Source organism: Pinus tabuliformis, chromosome 2_2, assembly GCF_031772625.1.
Source record: "Pinus tabuliformis cultivar Carrire ecotype Pingquan chromosome 2_2, CPIR1, whole genome shotgun sequence".
Taxonomy (NCBI): Eukaryota; Viridiplantae; Streptophyta; class Pinopsida; order Pinales; family Pinaceae; genus Pinus; species Pinus tabuliformis.
This window is the reverse complement of record NC_142300.1, coordinates 300,549,119-300,564,612: the sequence shown is the minus strand read 5'-3', so window position 1 is coordinate 300,564,612 and position 15,494 is coordinate 300,549,119. Positions and strand designations below refer to the sequence as shown.

Below are 15,494 nucleotides of genomic sequence, written 5' to 3'. Positions count from 1 at the left end.
TGATTCAAATGGTGATAATTTAGCGAATATTGATTTCACAAGCATATGAGCTGACTAGATGGTCAAATTGTACAAAATGACAAAAGAAATAGGCATGTTGGCCTTTTTATGGAAAAAAAAAATTCCATGACACATGGTGGAGTTGGATTGGGTATAAAATATGGATGAAATCATGCTGACAACATGATGATGTTAGTATTACATGGACCATGCCATGTGGAAGGCTGATGTGGTGCAGTGTTGGTCTGGCATCGGTATGTGGTAAGGTGAAAAGGTAGTATGAAATGACATGGTGTGACACATGTGAAACCTACATGGAGAGTTGTGTGGCTCCCCTATGCGTGGTTTGGGAACTCGCCGGTGAAACTTTTGAAACAATGTGGGTGGAATGAGAGGGTACCACATGGCCCTCTCTACACCCTTTGTAAGGTTAAACCCTAAGCACCTCCACAGTACAAAGCAACCTGGATCTCAGTGGTACACAAATATCTAGTGTGGGTGCTCCATCATTCGTGGTGTTGTGTTCCCATATTGTAGCATCGTATCAGTGCTCGCTCACCAGCACTCACCCGGTGGACTTGTTCGTTCAACACCTCTCAAATAAAAAATTTCTTTCTTGTAACTAAATCTTGGAAATTCCTTCTTTGGCCCTGAGGAGCCTTAGAGAGAATTTCTTAGGGGTGGTGCTCTAACAATTTCTTAGGAGAGAATTTTTTACCATATTTTTCCATTTCCATACTCCTTAGCTTGAGATCAAAGAACCCATGCATTTTCCTTTCATAGTAATGCTCTGACAAGTAATTATTTTAAGGTACCTCTTAAAGTTCCTCCATGAAATCTTCCTCTTATCTAGGTGGTTAATGTCTTTAAGATGTTCCCACCACATATTTTATTTTCCCTTCAAGAGGTAAATTTCAACTTTTTCTCTAAGTTGTATTAGAAATTATAAAATTGAAGGTACTTTCTTATTTTTAATAGCCAAGCTTCAACTTCCTCTCCCTTTCTATGATCATTGCCAAATGTAGGTGGCTTAATATTCCTAAAATCTTCTTGCAAGTCATCGAAGTTATATTTCCTTCTTTGATTAACTATTGATATTCTTGCACTACCAGATTCTCAAAAGAAAGAAAAGTTATCTTGGTTGAATGTCTCGTTGAGTGATGGTGATTCTGACCAACACTTATACAATTCCTTGAACTTCTAAAATCTTCCCTTATATCTTGTGAACTATTCTACTCTTCCTTGAATCATACTTCTTTTACATTCCTCCTATGTAATTATTTAAGATCTATAGAATCTAAGTATTAATTTTTTTTTGTTACTTCATCAACCTTTTACTATTAGACTTACAACTGAGCACCTCCAATTTTATACTTTTCAAGGTATCTTCCAATTCTCTATTCTCTAACTTGCCCCTTCCATGTCCATTTCATTTTGTTTCAACATTACCCATGCTCATATTCATAGCTTTGAGATGAATATATGGCCCTTGGTCATTTTCCATTATTTTTCTCTGGTTATATAGTTGCACCTCTTGAAAGTGAACTTATAACTTATTTTTCCCTTATATTGTTTCAATCATAACTCCCTCACAACCCCTTTTTTTGGTAGTAGTATGTTTTCACAAATATCTCTCTAAACTCTTTTATTTAAGCTAACACTATGTGTACCAATAATACACACAATTGTCTTGGGCGTTCACTACCAAAAATCATCGTTTAGGGCCTAAAATTTTCCCTGCAAGTGATTAACTAAAAAATTCAATGATTTTTTTTTTTAAATTCAATGGTTTCTTGGTTATTTTAGTATTATGAGTCAGTTAAAACCACCTACAAATCTACTATATAATTATTATACCACTATAGAGATAACATTTGTACGCTCTCCTTTTATTATCAAGTACTTCATGTGTATATATATCCCTTTGTTCAAATTTGACATGAAATGAGTTTGCAAGCCCTTCCTTAAACACTTGGCACACATGGAATTACCTTTCCTACCTTTTAGTCTCCACTTGGATGCCACATTTCATGTGGAACCTTTACTAAAAGATACTAATATGGAAATGTCCCACTTCATTTTCTACCTTTCCATGTTGTATTCCTTTATTGGTCAAGGTTACATGGAGGGTCCATTCCCCACATTCTCCTAAAATGTATGACCTACATAGTACAAATCCAGAGGTTGATATTGGAGTCTATCAATGACTCACACTTCATATTGGGTTATAACATGCATGATATTTTATAGTGATCTTTTTATCTTAATGGATCCAATGGCCGAGGTCAATATTAGATTGTAAAGTGTATGAGATTTTACACTAAGTTGCATCCTGATGGATTTAACTTCCATAATCCACTTGATTCGATGGCTGAAATGTCATATCAGATCAAAACATGTGTAAAGGTTAAAAGGGCTTTTTACCTTTAATGGTCATGATGGCCATGATACACTACCCTCCAATGCTTCAAATCCTATATCAGATTAAAACATGTGCATGAATTAATAGGTTATTAGCACTTCCAATAAATCAAAAAATTACGATAAGCTCACATCCAATAGCCCTAATATCATATTAGATCCCGAGTAGCACAATGAGTTAATACATAGCTACACTTTTGATTGATCTAACATTGAAATCCACTCAATTTGATGAGCCATATCTACATCAAATCCTGAACATGTCAGAGAGTTTCTTTTTTATGGATCTAGCAGTTGACATCCACTAGATCCGATGACCAAATTATATATCACATCCATAATGCGTGCATGATTTAACAAAAAGTTGTTTTTTTATGGATCTAATGGTTGATGTATGATTAGATCAATGGTTTAAAATACTGTCATGTCTAAAAGTGTAAGGGGTTTTAATAACCTATTAAACTATAATGGAGTTCAGTCCGACCCCCTGTTTTCCACCTGTCCTCCTCCACATGCCAACTAAACCACCAGTTGGTGTTGCCTCTTAGCATTGTCACATCAATGCTGATATCATAATATGGAAATTTTTATAGTTCATTTTTCCATTAGTAAGGTTATTTTCTAACATTTATGTCTATCAAAACTTAGCAGTTCCACTTCTATAATCAACCCCTTACTCCATAGATTATGAGCCTATATATATCAACTAAAAATTTATATATTTCATCCTTAGTTAATTTCATCCCAAGTTAAGATTGTTTTTCAACTCCATCCCTTGCAAAATTCTATCAAACAGTTACTATGTGAGGTATAATCTTTCTTTTGTAAGAGAAATTGAAACCCATATGGATGGAGTGTTGTAATATGGGCATCCATACCACTTTGTAAGACCCCCAATGACCAGTTGGGGCATGTTGATATCCATGTAACCATTATTTTATAAATTTTCTTCCTTTAGTTCATTTCTTGTAACATATCTTATGCATGTCGAATGCATTTTATGATTCCATGCACTCATATAAAAGTAAATAACTACATAATGAGTCTGCTTAAATTAGTATTCACATGTAGCATGAAAATGTAAAATTAATTATAAAAAAAAATCATATAAATGTTAAAAATAAACACTTATTTAATAAGAGACACCGGTTGGATACAAACCTCAAATGTTCCACCTAACCATAGACCATGATACTCATAATCTCTTAATAGAGGTTCACCCCAAGTTGGGACTTCAACTCCATTGGGTGATGGCATACCTAAATGGAACTACATACCAATACCATACATAACCATGTCAAGGAACCAAACCCAAAAACTACCAACCAACATGATCATATCACCCATTAACTCCACAACCTAGGTAGTACACCCCCTTCTCTATAGTCGTAGTCCCTCGCGTTATGCCACTACCATTACAGGGTGTCTAACTAGGCTGGTTATGATATTCTAGAGGCCTATGATTTCTAGGCGATCCAAAATTTTCATGGGTCTTGAAATACACCTTCTACCTCAAATGAGGGAGTCTCATCATTTTTACCCACAAATCCCCTTTGGATTTTACTTGGAGTCCATCATGCCATAGGGTCATCCTGCATTTTCCTTCCCATATTCATATCATGATGAGACCATTGAGGTTGGAAATGCTCCCCTATGGTTCCTAATATGGTGTGTGCACTATGAGGGGTATTTTGAAATGTGATTCAATGCATAAAAAATAGAAAAAGCTAAGTTTTATTGATTTAATGATGTTTCAAAGTTATGAGAAAATCAATTTTCTATAATGGTGAAAATGGGTAACAACATGTGAAACTACAAAATACCCAACATCCTTCCACTCAAATACTAAACGAGCCTTCTAAAATTTTCCAACAATGGGGGTTGATTCCAATGGAAGAAAACTAGATAAGGTATGAAATGAGCGTTATAATGAGCAATACTAAGGCACAACCCAAAACAACTATAAATGCTTCAACTAGCCATTCAAAATCACCTTTATGCATATTTGCTTCCCATAACCACTGCCTTGTGTGGATGCCATAAGTTTTGGCTATTAAGTTCCCTCTTTTTAGTATGGTTGATAGAATGCCATCTTTTAGGTATCAACCATAGATTTGCAGCCCTTACCAAGAATTGGGAGACTCAAGGAGGTTTGTAAGATTGCAAGTCTAAGCCTTACTCCCTTGATGAGTTTCCTCTCTCCACTAAATTTTTTAGATAGGATGATAGAGGATCTAAATTTACCTAAAAAATATTACTTATATTTTTCAAAGGTAAAATTATAAAGTGGGATTACATAGATGCCTATCCCCAATGTCCTCACTTAAACTACAAAATTGTTTTGTGGCCTCTTAACGTGGGATATTAATGTTTTAACTTAGATTTGCTTTTAAGTGGCTGTAAGCTAGGTTGATGGCCAAATATAGTTTAGCTAGGGTATGAAATGACAAGATTCTAATATCCTAACTCAACATTTTTACTCCACCATATCGTGAAGAGTGCAAGGGGAAGAACATAATTTTATGAGAAATAGATAAAAGAAGTTGGGTGTGTGAGGTGACTTGTGCGCAATGTGAAAAATGTGAATCACAATATGTTTCTATAAGGTTTTAAACATGTGGATACCATATGATTTGTTACTATTCAACCTATTAAGCTATTTGAAATTGTACCTTGCAGTAAGTTCCAAACTAAAAATGATTTACCAAAAGGTAAACTCCATTCATGTGGAAAAAAAATATGAATTCATTTACTTAGTGTTTAATGATGATCAAAATAGCCTAAACTAACCTAAAAAATATTTATAAGTGGGCCAAGATTATTACTAATTTCCAACCTACTTAGAAACCATAGAGAAAAGTTACAATTGTTGAAAAACACGGATCCATGTGGGTATGTGAATAATAGTCATGTGGTTTCGAGCAACCTATAGGCATTTGTTGCAAGATATGCAAAAAAAATTATTCAAAAACCATGAATTTTTGTAAAGTGAAGGCTAAATGGAGGCACTCAAATGATAACAACTGGATACAAATGAAATTTAAAGTGAAATTGATAGTGAAAGAAGGCATGCGAACAACAAAGATATAAGAAAAATAGAGTGTAGAGTCGCCAATCTACTATGCATTTTTTGTTGGAAAGGAGTCCCAAAATCAATTGTATGTGAAAGTTGTTGCTACCTATACAAGTGATAAGTAGTTGTTATAATATTTTTTTATTTTATTTTTTAACAACATCGTCTACTTGTATATTATAAAACTTGTAATTCAAATATCTATTACAATAAGGGGGGAGTTCCGAGAGCTGATATTCAAAATTGGGTTCACAGACCCATAGTTCTCGGGGCTCCTCTTAACTACACTTAAAGCTGAACATAAACGGCTATATTGCCTTACAAAAGATCCTCCTATCCAACTAAAGTTGCAGTGCATATGGGTTAAGGGGAGTGTTGGGTGACCGAGTCATCAGGGAGTGGTTCCCTCCTGCTCACTCTTGTTGAAGCTTCTCCTTGCTGGCTTTCTGTTAAGGTGCGGAGGTGGTCTATTACTGCTTCCATGTGTATGCAGCGATCCTTGAGGTCTTCAATGTCTTTTTTCCTCTTCTCCAGCTTCTTTCGCTTAGAGTTTCTATCCGCGTGGAAGTCCTCCGTTAGTTCTTTCACTTGCTTCTTCAGGGCGTTAATCATAACAACATGTGCCTTGCACATATGACACTCTCTGTTATTGAAGATGTTGTCCATTGGGTTCCTTGGTTGCTGCTGGTTGGCTGGCTGGTTGTTCTGATCAGCCATCTTGCTAGGAGCGATGTCAGCTTTGTCAAATGCAAAGGAGTTAGGAGGCTTGCCGTTTATGTGGCCGAACTGATTGACTAGAGCAGAGTGGAGATAAGGGCCCTGTTGTTGATTGCGGACACTGCTTGAAAAACAAGCCCAATAGTTAGTCTTATAAAGAAGCACAGATAAGGGGAAGATTGTTTACCCTGCGCAGAGGGAAACCGGTTAAGTCTCCCCTCGAAATGTAGTGCCACAATCGATACCAGCTGCCACAGTGTGCGGAGAAATGCCAACGATTGCCGTCCGCTGAGAGGGTCTCAGAGTTTCTTTGATCCCCAATGCTGGCCTTGCTGCTGTGAAGGAGACCGCCTTGGCCCTGCCTCCGATCCAAAAGAGCTCTCCGTCTCTCACTGAGATTGTGATGGGTTGTGAGAACCATAGTGTGCTTGCTGAGATTTAAAAGGCTGAAACGGACGTTCTCCCACTCGTGATTGGGAGTGGAGGATCTGATCTTGTCTGTCAACAAGTGATTTGAGGTGATATGTCTCAGTCCTTGTAATCTGAAACCGGCATGGGCGCGATCCCGCCTTCTATCACTTCCTGAGGTGTTTCGTAAAGAACCACTGTTGATTTCTTCACTGCTCGGATCCTGAGGCCGATTCCCCGTCCTGTTTCCCCAGTTTTGGCAGTCGAGAGGGATTTGGAGAACAGAAGATCGCCGTTGCCCTGATCTGTTGTCTCGAGTTAGATGCCTGAGGTGACTTTTAGTCAGATACATAGGGATCATGAGTTGACTAAGGGATATCATGTTCATAGATTTCCTCATTCTCCCTCACCTGGCCCGTGGGTCTTCTTATGGCCTTATTAGCCAGCTCATCTGCTGTCGAGTTGTGAATTCTGAGGACGTGTTTATAGGTCACGTTGCTCATACCCCTAACTTGTTCCAAAATTCTGTCTTTTATTCTGTTCAGTGCACATTGGTTGAAGTTATTCCCCGTGTTCATGGCTGCTATAAGGATAGCTGAGTCCCCCAGCACGAGGAGGTCATGAATGCCCATCTTCCACGCTATGGAGGTCCCCATTAGGAGGCTGTATGCTTCTGCTTTGTTGTTTGACAAGGTCCCCAAGCTCCATTCATATGTGACCATCGTTCTCCCTTGAGGGTCCCTTATTACTCCCCCTGCTCCAGCTATGCCTGGATTGTTCTTTGAGGCCCCATCAAAGTGGAGCGTGTACATCTTTTGCCTTTGAATCCAGTTGTTTACTTCCTCTTTTGACCCTCTGATCTTCCATTCCTTCTGTCCAGATCCTTTAATTGGCTTGCATTTTGGTTTTATCCTGTAATTGAATCTTTGGATCCATTCTTTCACCTGCTCGACTGTGTAGTCCGGATCTGCATGTTGGATCCCATTAGCTTCGATAGTTTCAGTTATAAGCGCAATAGTTTTGGCCAGGATGCTTGGGACACTAGGTTTTTTATCTTTGAAAATGCTTGCGTTTCTGGCTAGCCATAACTGCCAGCAGAGGTTGGAAGGAATGCTGGACCAGAGTCTCTTGGCGAGGATCATGTTTTTGTTTGCGAAGGGGAAGAGTTTCCCCCAGCCTTTCTGAAGGAGAGAGACCTGATTGGGTAGAGCCCCAATCTCAAGAGGACTGGTTATAAGTTTCCAGCAGGAAGAGGCTATTGGGCACTCTATGAAGAGATGGTTAAGGTTTTCTTCCTCTTTCCTGCACATAGTACAAATTGAAGGCCCCTGGATCCCCTTTTTTTTCAGATTTTCTGCTGTTAGGAGCTTGCCATGGAGCAAGGTCCAATTAAAGAGTTTGATCTTCGGAAGGCTCTCGATTTTCCAGGCATTCTTGTGGTATTGCCAGTTGTTTAACACTGCTTGGTTTTGGAGCGCTTTATAACCTTCCTTGACCGAATAATTGCCTCCATTAGGATCCCATATGTAGCTGTCATCTTTCACTATGCTTGAAGGAGCTGCTCCTGCCAATGAGAGTTTGAGATTATTCCAAAGATCCTTTAGTCCTTCAGGGAGGTGCCTAATTTTCCATCCTTTCCAGCTGTCATGATCCCAATTTGAGATGTCAAAGAGGGTTGTGAGATTTGTATCAAACATCCACTGCTGCAACGGCCTCAGGTGTGGGAGCTTTTCCTTGGCTTCCTGGCCCATTATTCTATCCCTCCAAATGCTGGTTTGTTTCCCGTTGCCTGGGACTTTGGAGATATGAGACTTGAGGAGAGGCAAAGTTTTTTTGATCAGCTTCCAGACCGGGGTGCACTGCCTTTCTGAGATTGTATCTGAGAGTATATTGCTATTGCTCCCATTCAGATATTTCTTTTTGAGAACCTCTGCCCACCAGGAACCCTTCTCGGTTAAGATTCTCCATATTAGCTTGAATCCCATTGCCAAGTTTGCCAGTCTGGGAACTCTAATTCCCAAGCCACCTTTTTCTATGGGAAGGATGACCTTTTCCCACTTTACAAGGCTGAATTTTTTCGTTTCTTGCTTTCCTCCCTTCCATAGGAAGCTTCTAAGGATCAGCTCCATATGTTTGTGAATGCTTGAAGGGGCAAGCGTTATGGCGAATTGGTAGATAGGGAGGGCTGAAAGGATGGATTTGATAAGGATTGTTCTACCAGCCAGATTGAGCCAGTGCATCCCCCAACCTTGAAGTTTTCCTCTCAGCTTCTCAACTAGTTTGACCCATACTTCACTTTTGATTGACTCTCTAGCCAGCGGAAGTCCTAAATACATAAAGTGTGACCAGCTTGATTGGGCTGGGATTTCCAAAATCATAGAGATCCTTTGAGTTATATATCTTGGGACGTTCCAGGTATATATCTTGCATTTGTTGTTGTTTAATTTGCCCCCCGAGGCTTGAAGGAAGAGATCAAGGATGGCCTTGAATCTCCTTGCCATAAGGCTTGAGGCTCCACCTATTAGCAGCGTGTCATCTGCGAATAGGGAGTGGTTGATCCCTTTAGCTCCTCTGATTATGTCCACTCCAGTTATTTCCTTCAGCCTTCTCTTGTTTTCCAGATGCAAACTTAGGGTTTCCGCCATGATAATATAGAGGAAGGGGGAGAGAGGGCAGCCTTGCCTCAATCCTCTAGTGCTTTTGAAAGCTCTGCATGGCCTCCCATTGATTAGCGGGGCTGTCCAGTTCTGTGAGACACATTCCATGACCCTATTAATGAAATGCCCTGAAACCCCGAATTTTGCAAGCACAGTCTCCAAAAAGGAGTGGTTTACCCTGTCAAAAGCGCTTGCCATGTCCAGCTTTATTATCATGCCTTTCTCATTTCTAGCTATACTGCTGTGTATTGCCTCTTGTATCAGAATTACATTATCAGTTATGTGTCTCTTGGGGAGGAACCCACCTTGGTTGTCCGAGATGATTGAGGGTAGAATTTGTTTCAGCCTATTTGCCAGAATCTTTGAGATGATTTTATATGATACGTTGCATAAAGAGATAGGTCTGAACCTATCAAAAGATTGGGGGCTTGGCTCTTTTGGGATGAGGGCTAGAAACGAGGATTTGACACTGCTGCCCAATTTGCTTTTTAGGTGGAAGTTTCTCACCATTCTGAGAAAATCTTTTTTGATGATTTCCCAATGAGTTTTATAGAAACTTACCGTGAAGCCGTCCGGCCCTGGAGCTTTGTCAAGGGGCATGCTGTTGATTGACCATTCTACCTCTTCTATGGATATTTCTTTGTCCAAATCGCTGTTTTGAGCTTCTGTAACCTTCCTTTCGATGATGTTGATGAAATCTGGGTTGTCTTTGTACTGAGGGTCAGCTGAGAGCAGTGATTGGAAATGGTTTGAGGCAGCCTCCTTAATTTCCTCTCTCTCTGTTATCTCTTTCTCATTGAACGTTATCTTATCTATATTATTCCCAGCTCTCCTTACCTTGAGACAATTGTGGAAGAACGATGTATTTTTATCCCCCGAGTTGAGCCAGAGGCATCTAGACTTTTGCCTTAGCTCTTCCTCTTCTTTTCGGTGCTGGTTATATAATGCTTTGTACAGCTCACCTTCTACCTTTTGATCTTCTTCCGTTTCTTGGACTGTCTCCTTATCCTGGTTCCATTTCTCCAAGTTTCTTTGCAGCTCGTTTTTTGCCATCCTTTCCTCATTTGCGTAGTTTCTCGCCCAGTTTTTTATGGCAATCCTTAGTTGTTTAATCTTTGATTCCCAAACAAAATGTGGAGAGCCTGTTATCTCTGTCCTCCATGTTTCTTTTACCAGGGTTTTGAAATCCTCGTTGGCGTCCCAGACCTTGTTATATTTGAATGGAAGCGGGCCCAGGTCCTCCTCTTTCTCCAAGTGCAGCGCCACAGGCTTATGATCCGAAGTGAATCCCTGTATGATTGAACTGTGGATCCTTTGAAAGTTGATTGCTGCACTCTCCTGAACAAGAATTCTGTCAAGTCTCTCTTTGATATTACTCCTGCCTGTCCTTTTATTTGACCATGTGTAACGGCCATTTTGGGGAGGGATGTCTATGAATTTGTGAGCTTGGATGATTTCCTCCAATTTGTCTCTGAAAGGATCTGTGAAATACTTCCCTCCTAGTTTTTCTTCTGCGTTCCTAATTAGGTTCAAGTCTCCTCCTAGGAAGATCTTCCTCCCTTGTGAGGTCTCGATGTCTGCTTTCAAAGAATCCCAGCATGTGGCTTTGTCTCTGAAGTGGGGAGGTGCATACACATTATAGATTGTAAATTCCTCCTTCTGATCTGAACTTTGCATGTCAATTCTAATCCACCATCTGTTTTGATTGTTACTTATGAGATTCCAATTGCTTTTTTTCCACATTACTCCTAAGCCTCCTGAGGCTCCTAAGGCGCTCGTGGCTATTCCTTCGTACCTTCTGTTTTTTGAAATGCTGTTTTGAAATTCTTGATCACTGATTTTGGTCTCCTGGAGTAGGAGGAAGTCTGGTTGTTCTGTTTTGATGAGATCTCGGACTGCATTTGCTTTAAGGGAGGAGCCCATCCCCCTACAGTTCCAAGAGACCAAATTCATCATTTACCTGTTTTGTTGTGAGTCCCACTTTTCTCCTTCATCTTCTCGCCACTTCCCTTATTCTTGTCCAGGTATGTGTCTATTGGTTGCTGAGTTCCTGTGGTCATCTCTTTTGCTGCATTCTCGTCTCTTATTTCCTTGTTCGATTTTCTTCCAACTTTCCTTGGTGGATCCGTGGCTGCAATGTTTTCTTTTGTTTTGTTTCTTGTTAAGATCCTTTCCACTGTATGAGGAGGGGAAGCCTGGGGGGGGGAGGAGGGGGAGGTTCTGTTGCCCTTGGGGGATGGAGGGGGAGATGAGGGTTCCTCTGAGGCTAGGGTTTCAAAGGGATTGGAGGATGAGGGGATGGATTGGTCCATGCTTGCGGGGACAGAGGAGAGGGGAGGGGTTTCGGAATGGGGCACCTCTGGTTCAGGGGGAGGGTTTGACTTCTTTTTTTTCCTGACAACTTCCCATGCTTCCTCTTGGGATTCAGAGTTGGCATTAATTTCTGGTCTAGCTTTAGAGCACCTATTTGCAAAATGACCATATTCATGACATACCTTACATTTAAAGGGGAGTTGCTCGTAGTCCACCTGCTGGATATGCGTCCACTGATCCACTCTGAGCTTGACTGCCTCTGGTAGCCCTTTGCCCAGATCCACTTCCACGCAGATCCTCGCACAAGCATGCATGTTTTCTTTTGGCTCCGATCTGTCCACGTATTTTCCTATTGCGTTTCCGATTGCTCTAACTGATTCATCGGCCCAGCAGTGAAGCGGCAGATGCGGAAGGCGAACCCATACAGGGACTGCGTTGGGAACATCCATTTCTGGGTCGAAGTCCGGGGTCCAGCGATTGAGGTAAAGGCCTCTGGTGTCCATGAAATATGGTCCATTCCTGAAGATTAGATTGCGATCCTCCACTGTTTCGAAGAGGAAGGTGAAGAAGCCTCTTCCACAGAACCTTATCGCAATTTTCCCCTGAACCATGGCGTTCCAGTTTCTTTCCACCCAACGTTGAACCGTTCGAGGGGAGGGCCATAACCCCGTAAACTGTCCAACCAGACCACGTTCTGCCAAGGCTACAGCGGATCTCCTTGGAAGGGTTGGGGGGAGAGGGATTTCCGGGATTTCATCAAGCTTTTTGATAAATTTTGAGGCGGTAGGTCGGATCCTTTCAGAGTTGTTCTCTGGAATGAGAGTTGCAAAAGCTTTCTCCAGGTCAGTCTGTCCAGAGTCGGGAGAGCCCATCGTGCCAGGGGAGCTCCTCTGATGGCGGGAGAAAGAAGGGAGGGGCAGGAGGCCCAGCTGAGAGGGAGCAGCAGGAGGCTGCCCGCAGGGGCAGCGCGATCTGAAGGAGACAGGGCAGAAGGCCCAGGATGCAGGGAAGGCAGTCAGCGGTGGAGGAGGCATGCAGCGGGGGCTGCAGCCCGGCAGCGGGCCTGCCAAGCGCAGTCAGTGGCTCAGGGCTTCCAGAGGCGGGAGGTCTCCATCGCACCAGCGCTCTTCAAGTAGTTGTTATAATATTAACAAATAAAACATACAATGAAAAAGTAACAATTAACCATGAATGAAGGAACAAGTGCACTCGAATAAGAACACAATAGAAGTAAAATGGGAAGGAGGGAATTCTTCATTGATAATGAAAGAAGGAAATAATAACTATCCTAGAGAAATAATAGAAGTAGTGGGTTGGTGAACCCTTTGGTATCTCCTAGAGGAAGATCCTCTTCTTCTCCCTTTGCAAGTGGTTTCTCTCCTGAGAAGCTTTGATTCCCACAAATGGTGGAGGTCCAAAAATGTCAAGGGAATGCTACAATTGAGTGACATTTTAAACATGCTAATTTTGCACTTATCTTTCTTTTTCAAATGGTTCCAATTGTTGTGGTATTTATAATCCAAGGCCTTAGATCTCCCAATATTGTCCCATTAATGAGCTTTGATCCTTGTGTGGGATTGTCATGTTTGGAGGACTGATGAGAATTCCTTTGGGAGCTCCTATACTCCTTTCAAGTGTGTAGGAGCTCGAGGTTGAGCATTTTAGCATTGTACTTACACCTTATCATAATGATGCATCATTGATCTTTGAACTATCATTTTGTATAGATCTATGTACTTATTAAAGAAATAATTGCACAATTTTGCATAGATTTAGAATTGTTACTTTGCACAGTTTTATTAAAAGTTTATTTGTGGAAGTTAACTAACTACATTTGGGAAACCGATTAATATATTTTAGGAACATTTACTTTGTTTGATTTTTTTACATTTTCTATTTTTGGGTGATAACATTTCCCCGACTACAATTTGTGAGATCGATATTAGTTTGTTCTCTTGTGCGAGAGATTATTTGGGCACACTGTGGTTTGTGGGGACCAAATTTTTAAGAGGCCCTCGGATAATGATTAATCAGGAGATTACAACTATTCAGGAATAAGTCCTCCAACTTCAACTCTGGTTTAACTAATTGGTTTTCAATATTACTGCAACAATGGAAATTATTGTGGAATAGAGGACAAATTTTGCAAGTAGAGGAGGAATTGCCAAATTGAAGAGCTTCAAGAAGGAAAGAAACAAGCTAGTTAACTTTCCATGGGTTTTGGTAACTCTATCTCTAATGTAGAATTTTTACTTTTGAATCTAAATGATGTTGCTTCCTCTTTGGATTTTGGACCTCAACTTAGGGATGAGGATCCATCTAATTTATTTTAATTGTTATGGTGTGTAAATTTTGTTGGCTATTAGGTTTGTTCTAGTCGATTTATCAGTATAATGATGTTAGATTAAGTAGTGTCTACATGTACACATTAGATATAATCATCATAATATTAAAAAAAAAATCTCTTGTGATGTAATGCTGCACCATCAACCGCCCATGGGGCTTTGGATTGATGGTGAATGGGTGTACTGTTAAGACACTCCTTGCGATAGGTCACCAGTTCAAATCCCCCGTGGGTGCTTAGGTAGTATTAATTAGAAAAAAAAAAAAATGCTGCACCATCAACCTCAATAACATTGCACAAGTTCAATAACAATATAGACCTCAATTGTGCCTTGTTCCATTTCTAGATCTTGAGGACATGGAATGACCCCATTGCTTCCCAAGGTTAAGAGAAGGCCATTTATGAAAGGGTGCTCATAAGGGCTAGAATGAACAAGAGGATAGGAAGAATACACTTTGGATGGAAGCCCAAGATGGGTTGTTAATTTTCCAACTAGGAATTGCAGAGATTCTACCCATTTACTAAACTCCAAATATTTTCCTTAGTTAACTATCATGAAGGCATTAGCTTCTTGTTGTTGGTTATAAACTAGCAGGATATGGTTCATTGTGTCAATTTTACACTTGCCTCTAAAGCACCATTCTCCCTCTAAATATGTCTATTATAGTCATCGTTTCATGTATTCCACATCTTGTTCAATTCATAATGCTACCATTTGTTTCAATGATGCTTTTGTTACAAGTTTTTTATACTCTTTTTTAAAAAACTCAATTTCATTAAAAATTTGAATTCTAGATTCATTGTGTAATTCCAAATTGAATATATCTATATATATATAAATTTATTGATTATTTCTTTATGTATAAAATTGTGTTAGACAAATATAAAGAAAAATTAATATTATTAATAAATTGATATATAATTAACAGTTTAATACCAAATTAATATTATTAATAAATTGATATATAATTAACCGTTTAATACCTTTCTTATTATTAAGAGTTTAAAATTGTATTAAACTAAATATCAAAACGTGATAATTATAAATATGTTTAATATACTCATCACATTATTCATAACATTTAACTACAAATAAAGTTTTAATTAACATTTTAATTATTTTAATAATAATATTTAAATTATAAATTAAAAAAAAAAAAAAAACCATCATAAATTATAATTGACATTAAAAGGTATCATATTTTTTCAAATTAATATTTTTATTAATATATTTTTTTAATAATGATATTTGAATTACAAAATTTGTAAAAAGAAAAATAAATATTACGGGCGTCATGAAAAATTACGTTGGACATTTGCAAGGTATCGTGAAAACAAGATACTTTATAATAATAAATTCATGGGTCCGAATTTTTATGGAATCCACTTAATTAATCATTAAATGCACTTCACCTCTTAATTAATCCAACCTATGGAGTCCACTTAATCAATCATTAAATGCACTTCCGGTCTTTAGTTTAGCTTACAAGATAAAGCATATTTATTATAAATTTATCCCTTACTAAATGTTGATTTGCAATTTAAATTGATGGGTATCCTA

General features: G+C 39.2%; 1 protein-coding gene across 1 annotated transcript; it reads right to left on the bottom strand.

Moving 5' to 3' along the window:
- Positions 1 to 6,987: 6,987 nt before the first annotated feature.
- On the bottom strand, positions 6,988 to 12,461 carry LOC149192492 (uncharacterized). Its single transcript, XM_089406957.1, has 3 exons — positions 11,740 to 12,461; positions 9,838 to 11,203; positions 6,988 to 8,715 (listed from the first exon to the last, which is right to left on the bottom strand). The coding sequence occupies exons 1-3, from the start codon at positions 12,459 to 12,461 to the stop codon at positions 6,988 to 6,990; spliced, it is 3,816 nt and encodes a 1,271-aa protein (XP_089263083.1).
- Between the last annotated feature and the right edge of the window lie 3,033 nt (positions 12,462 to 15,494).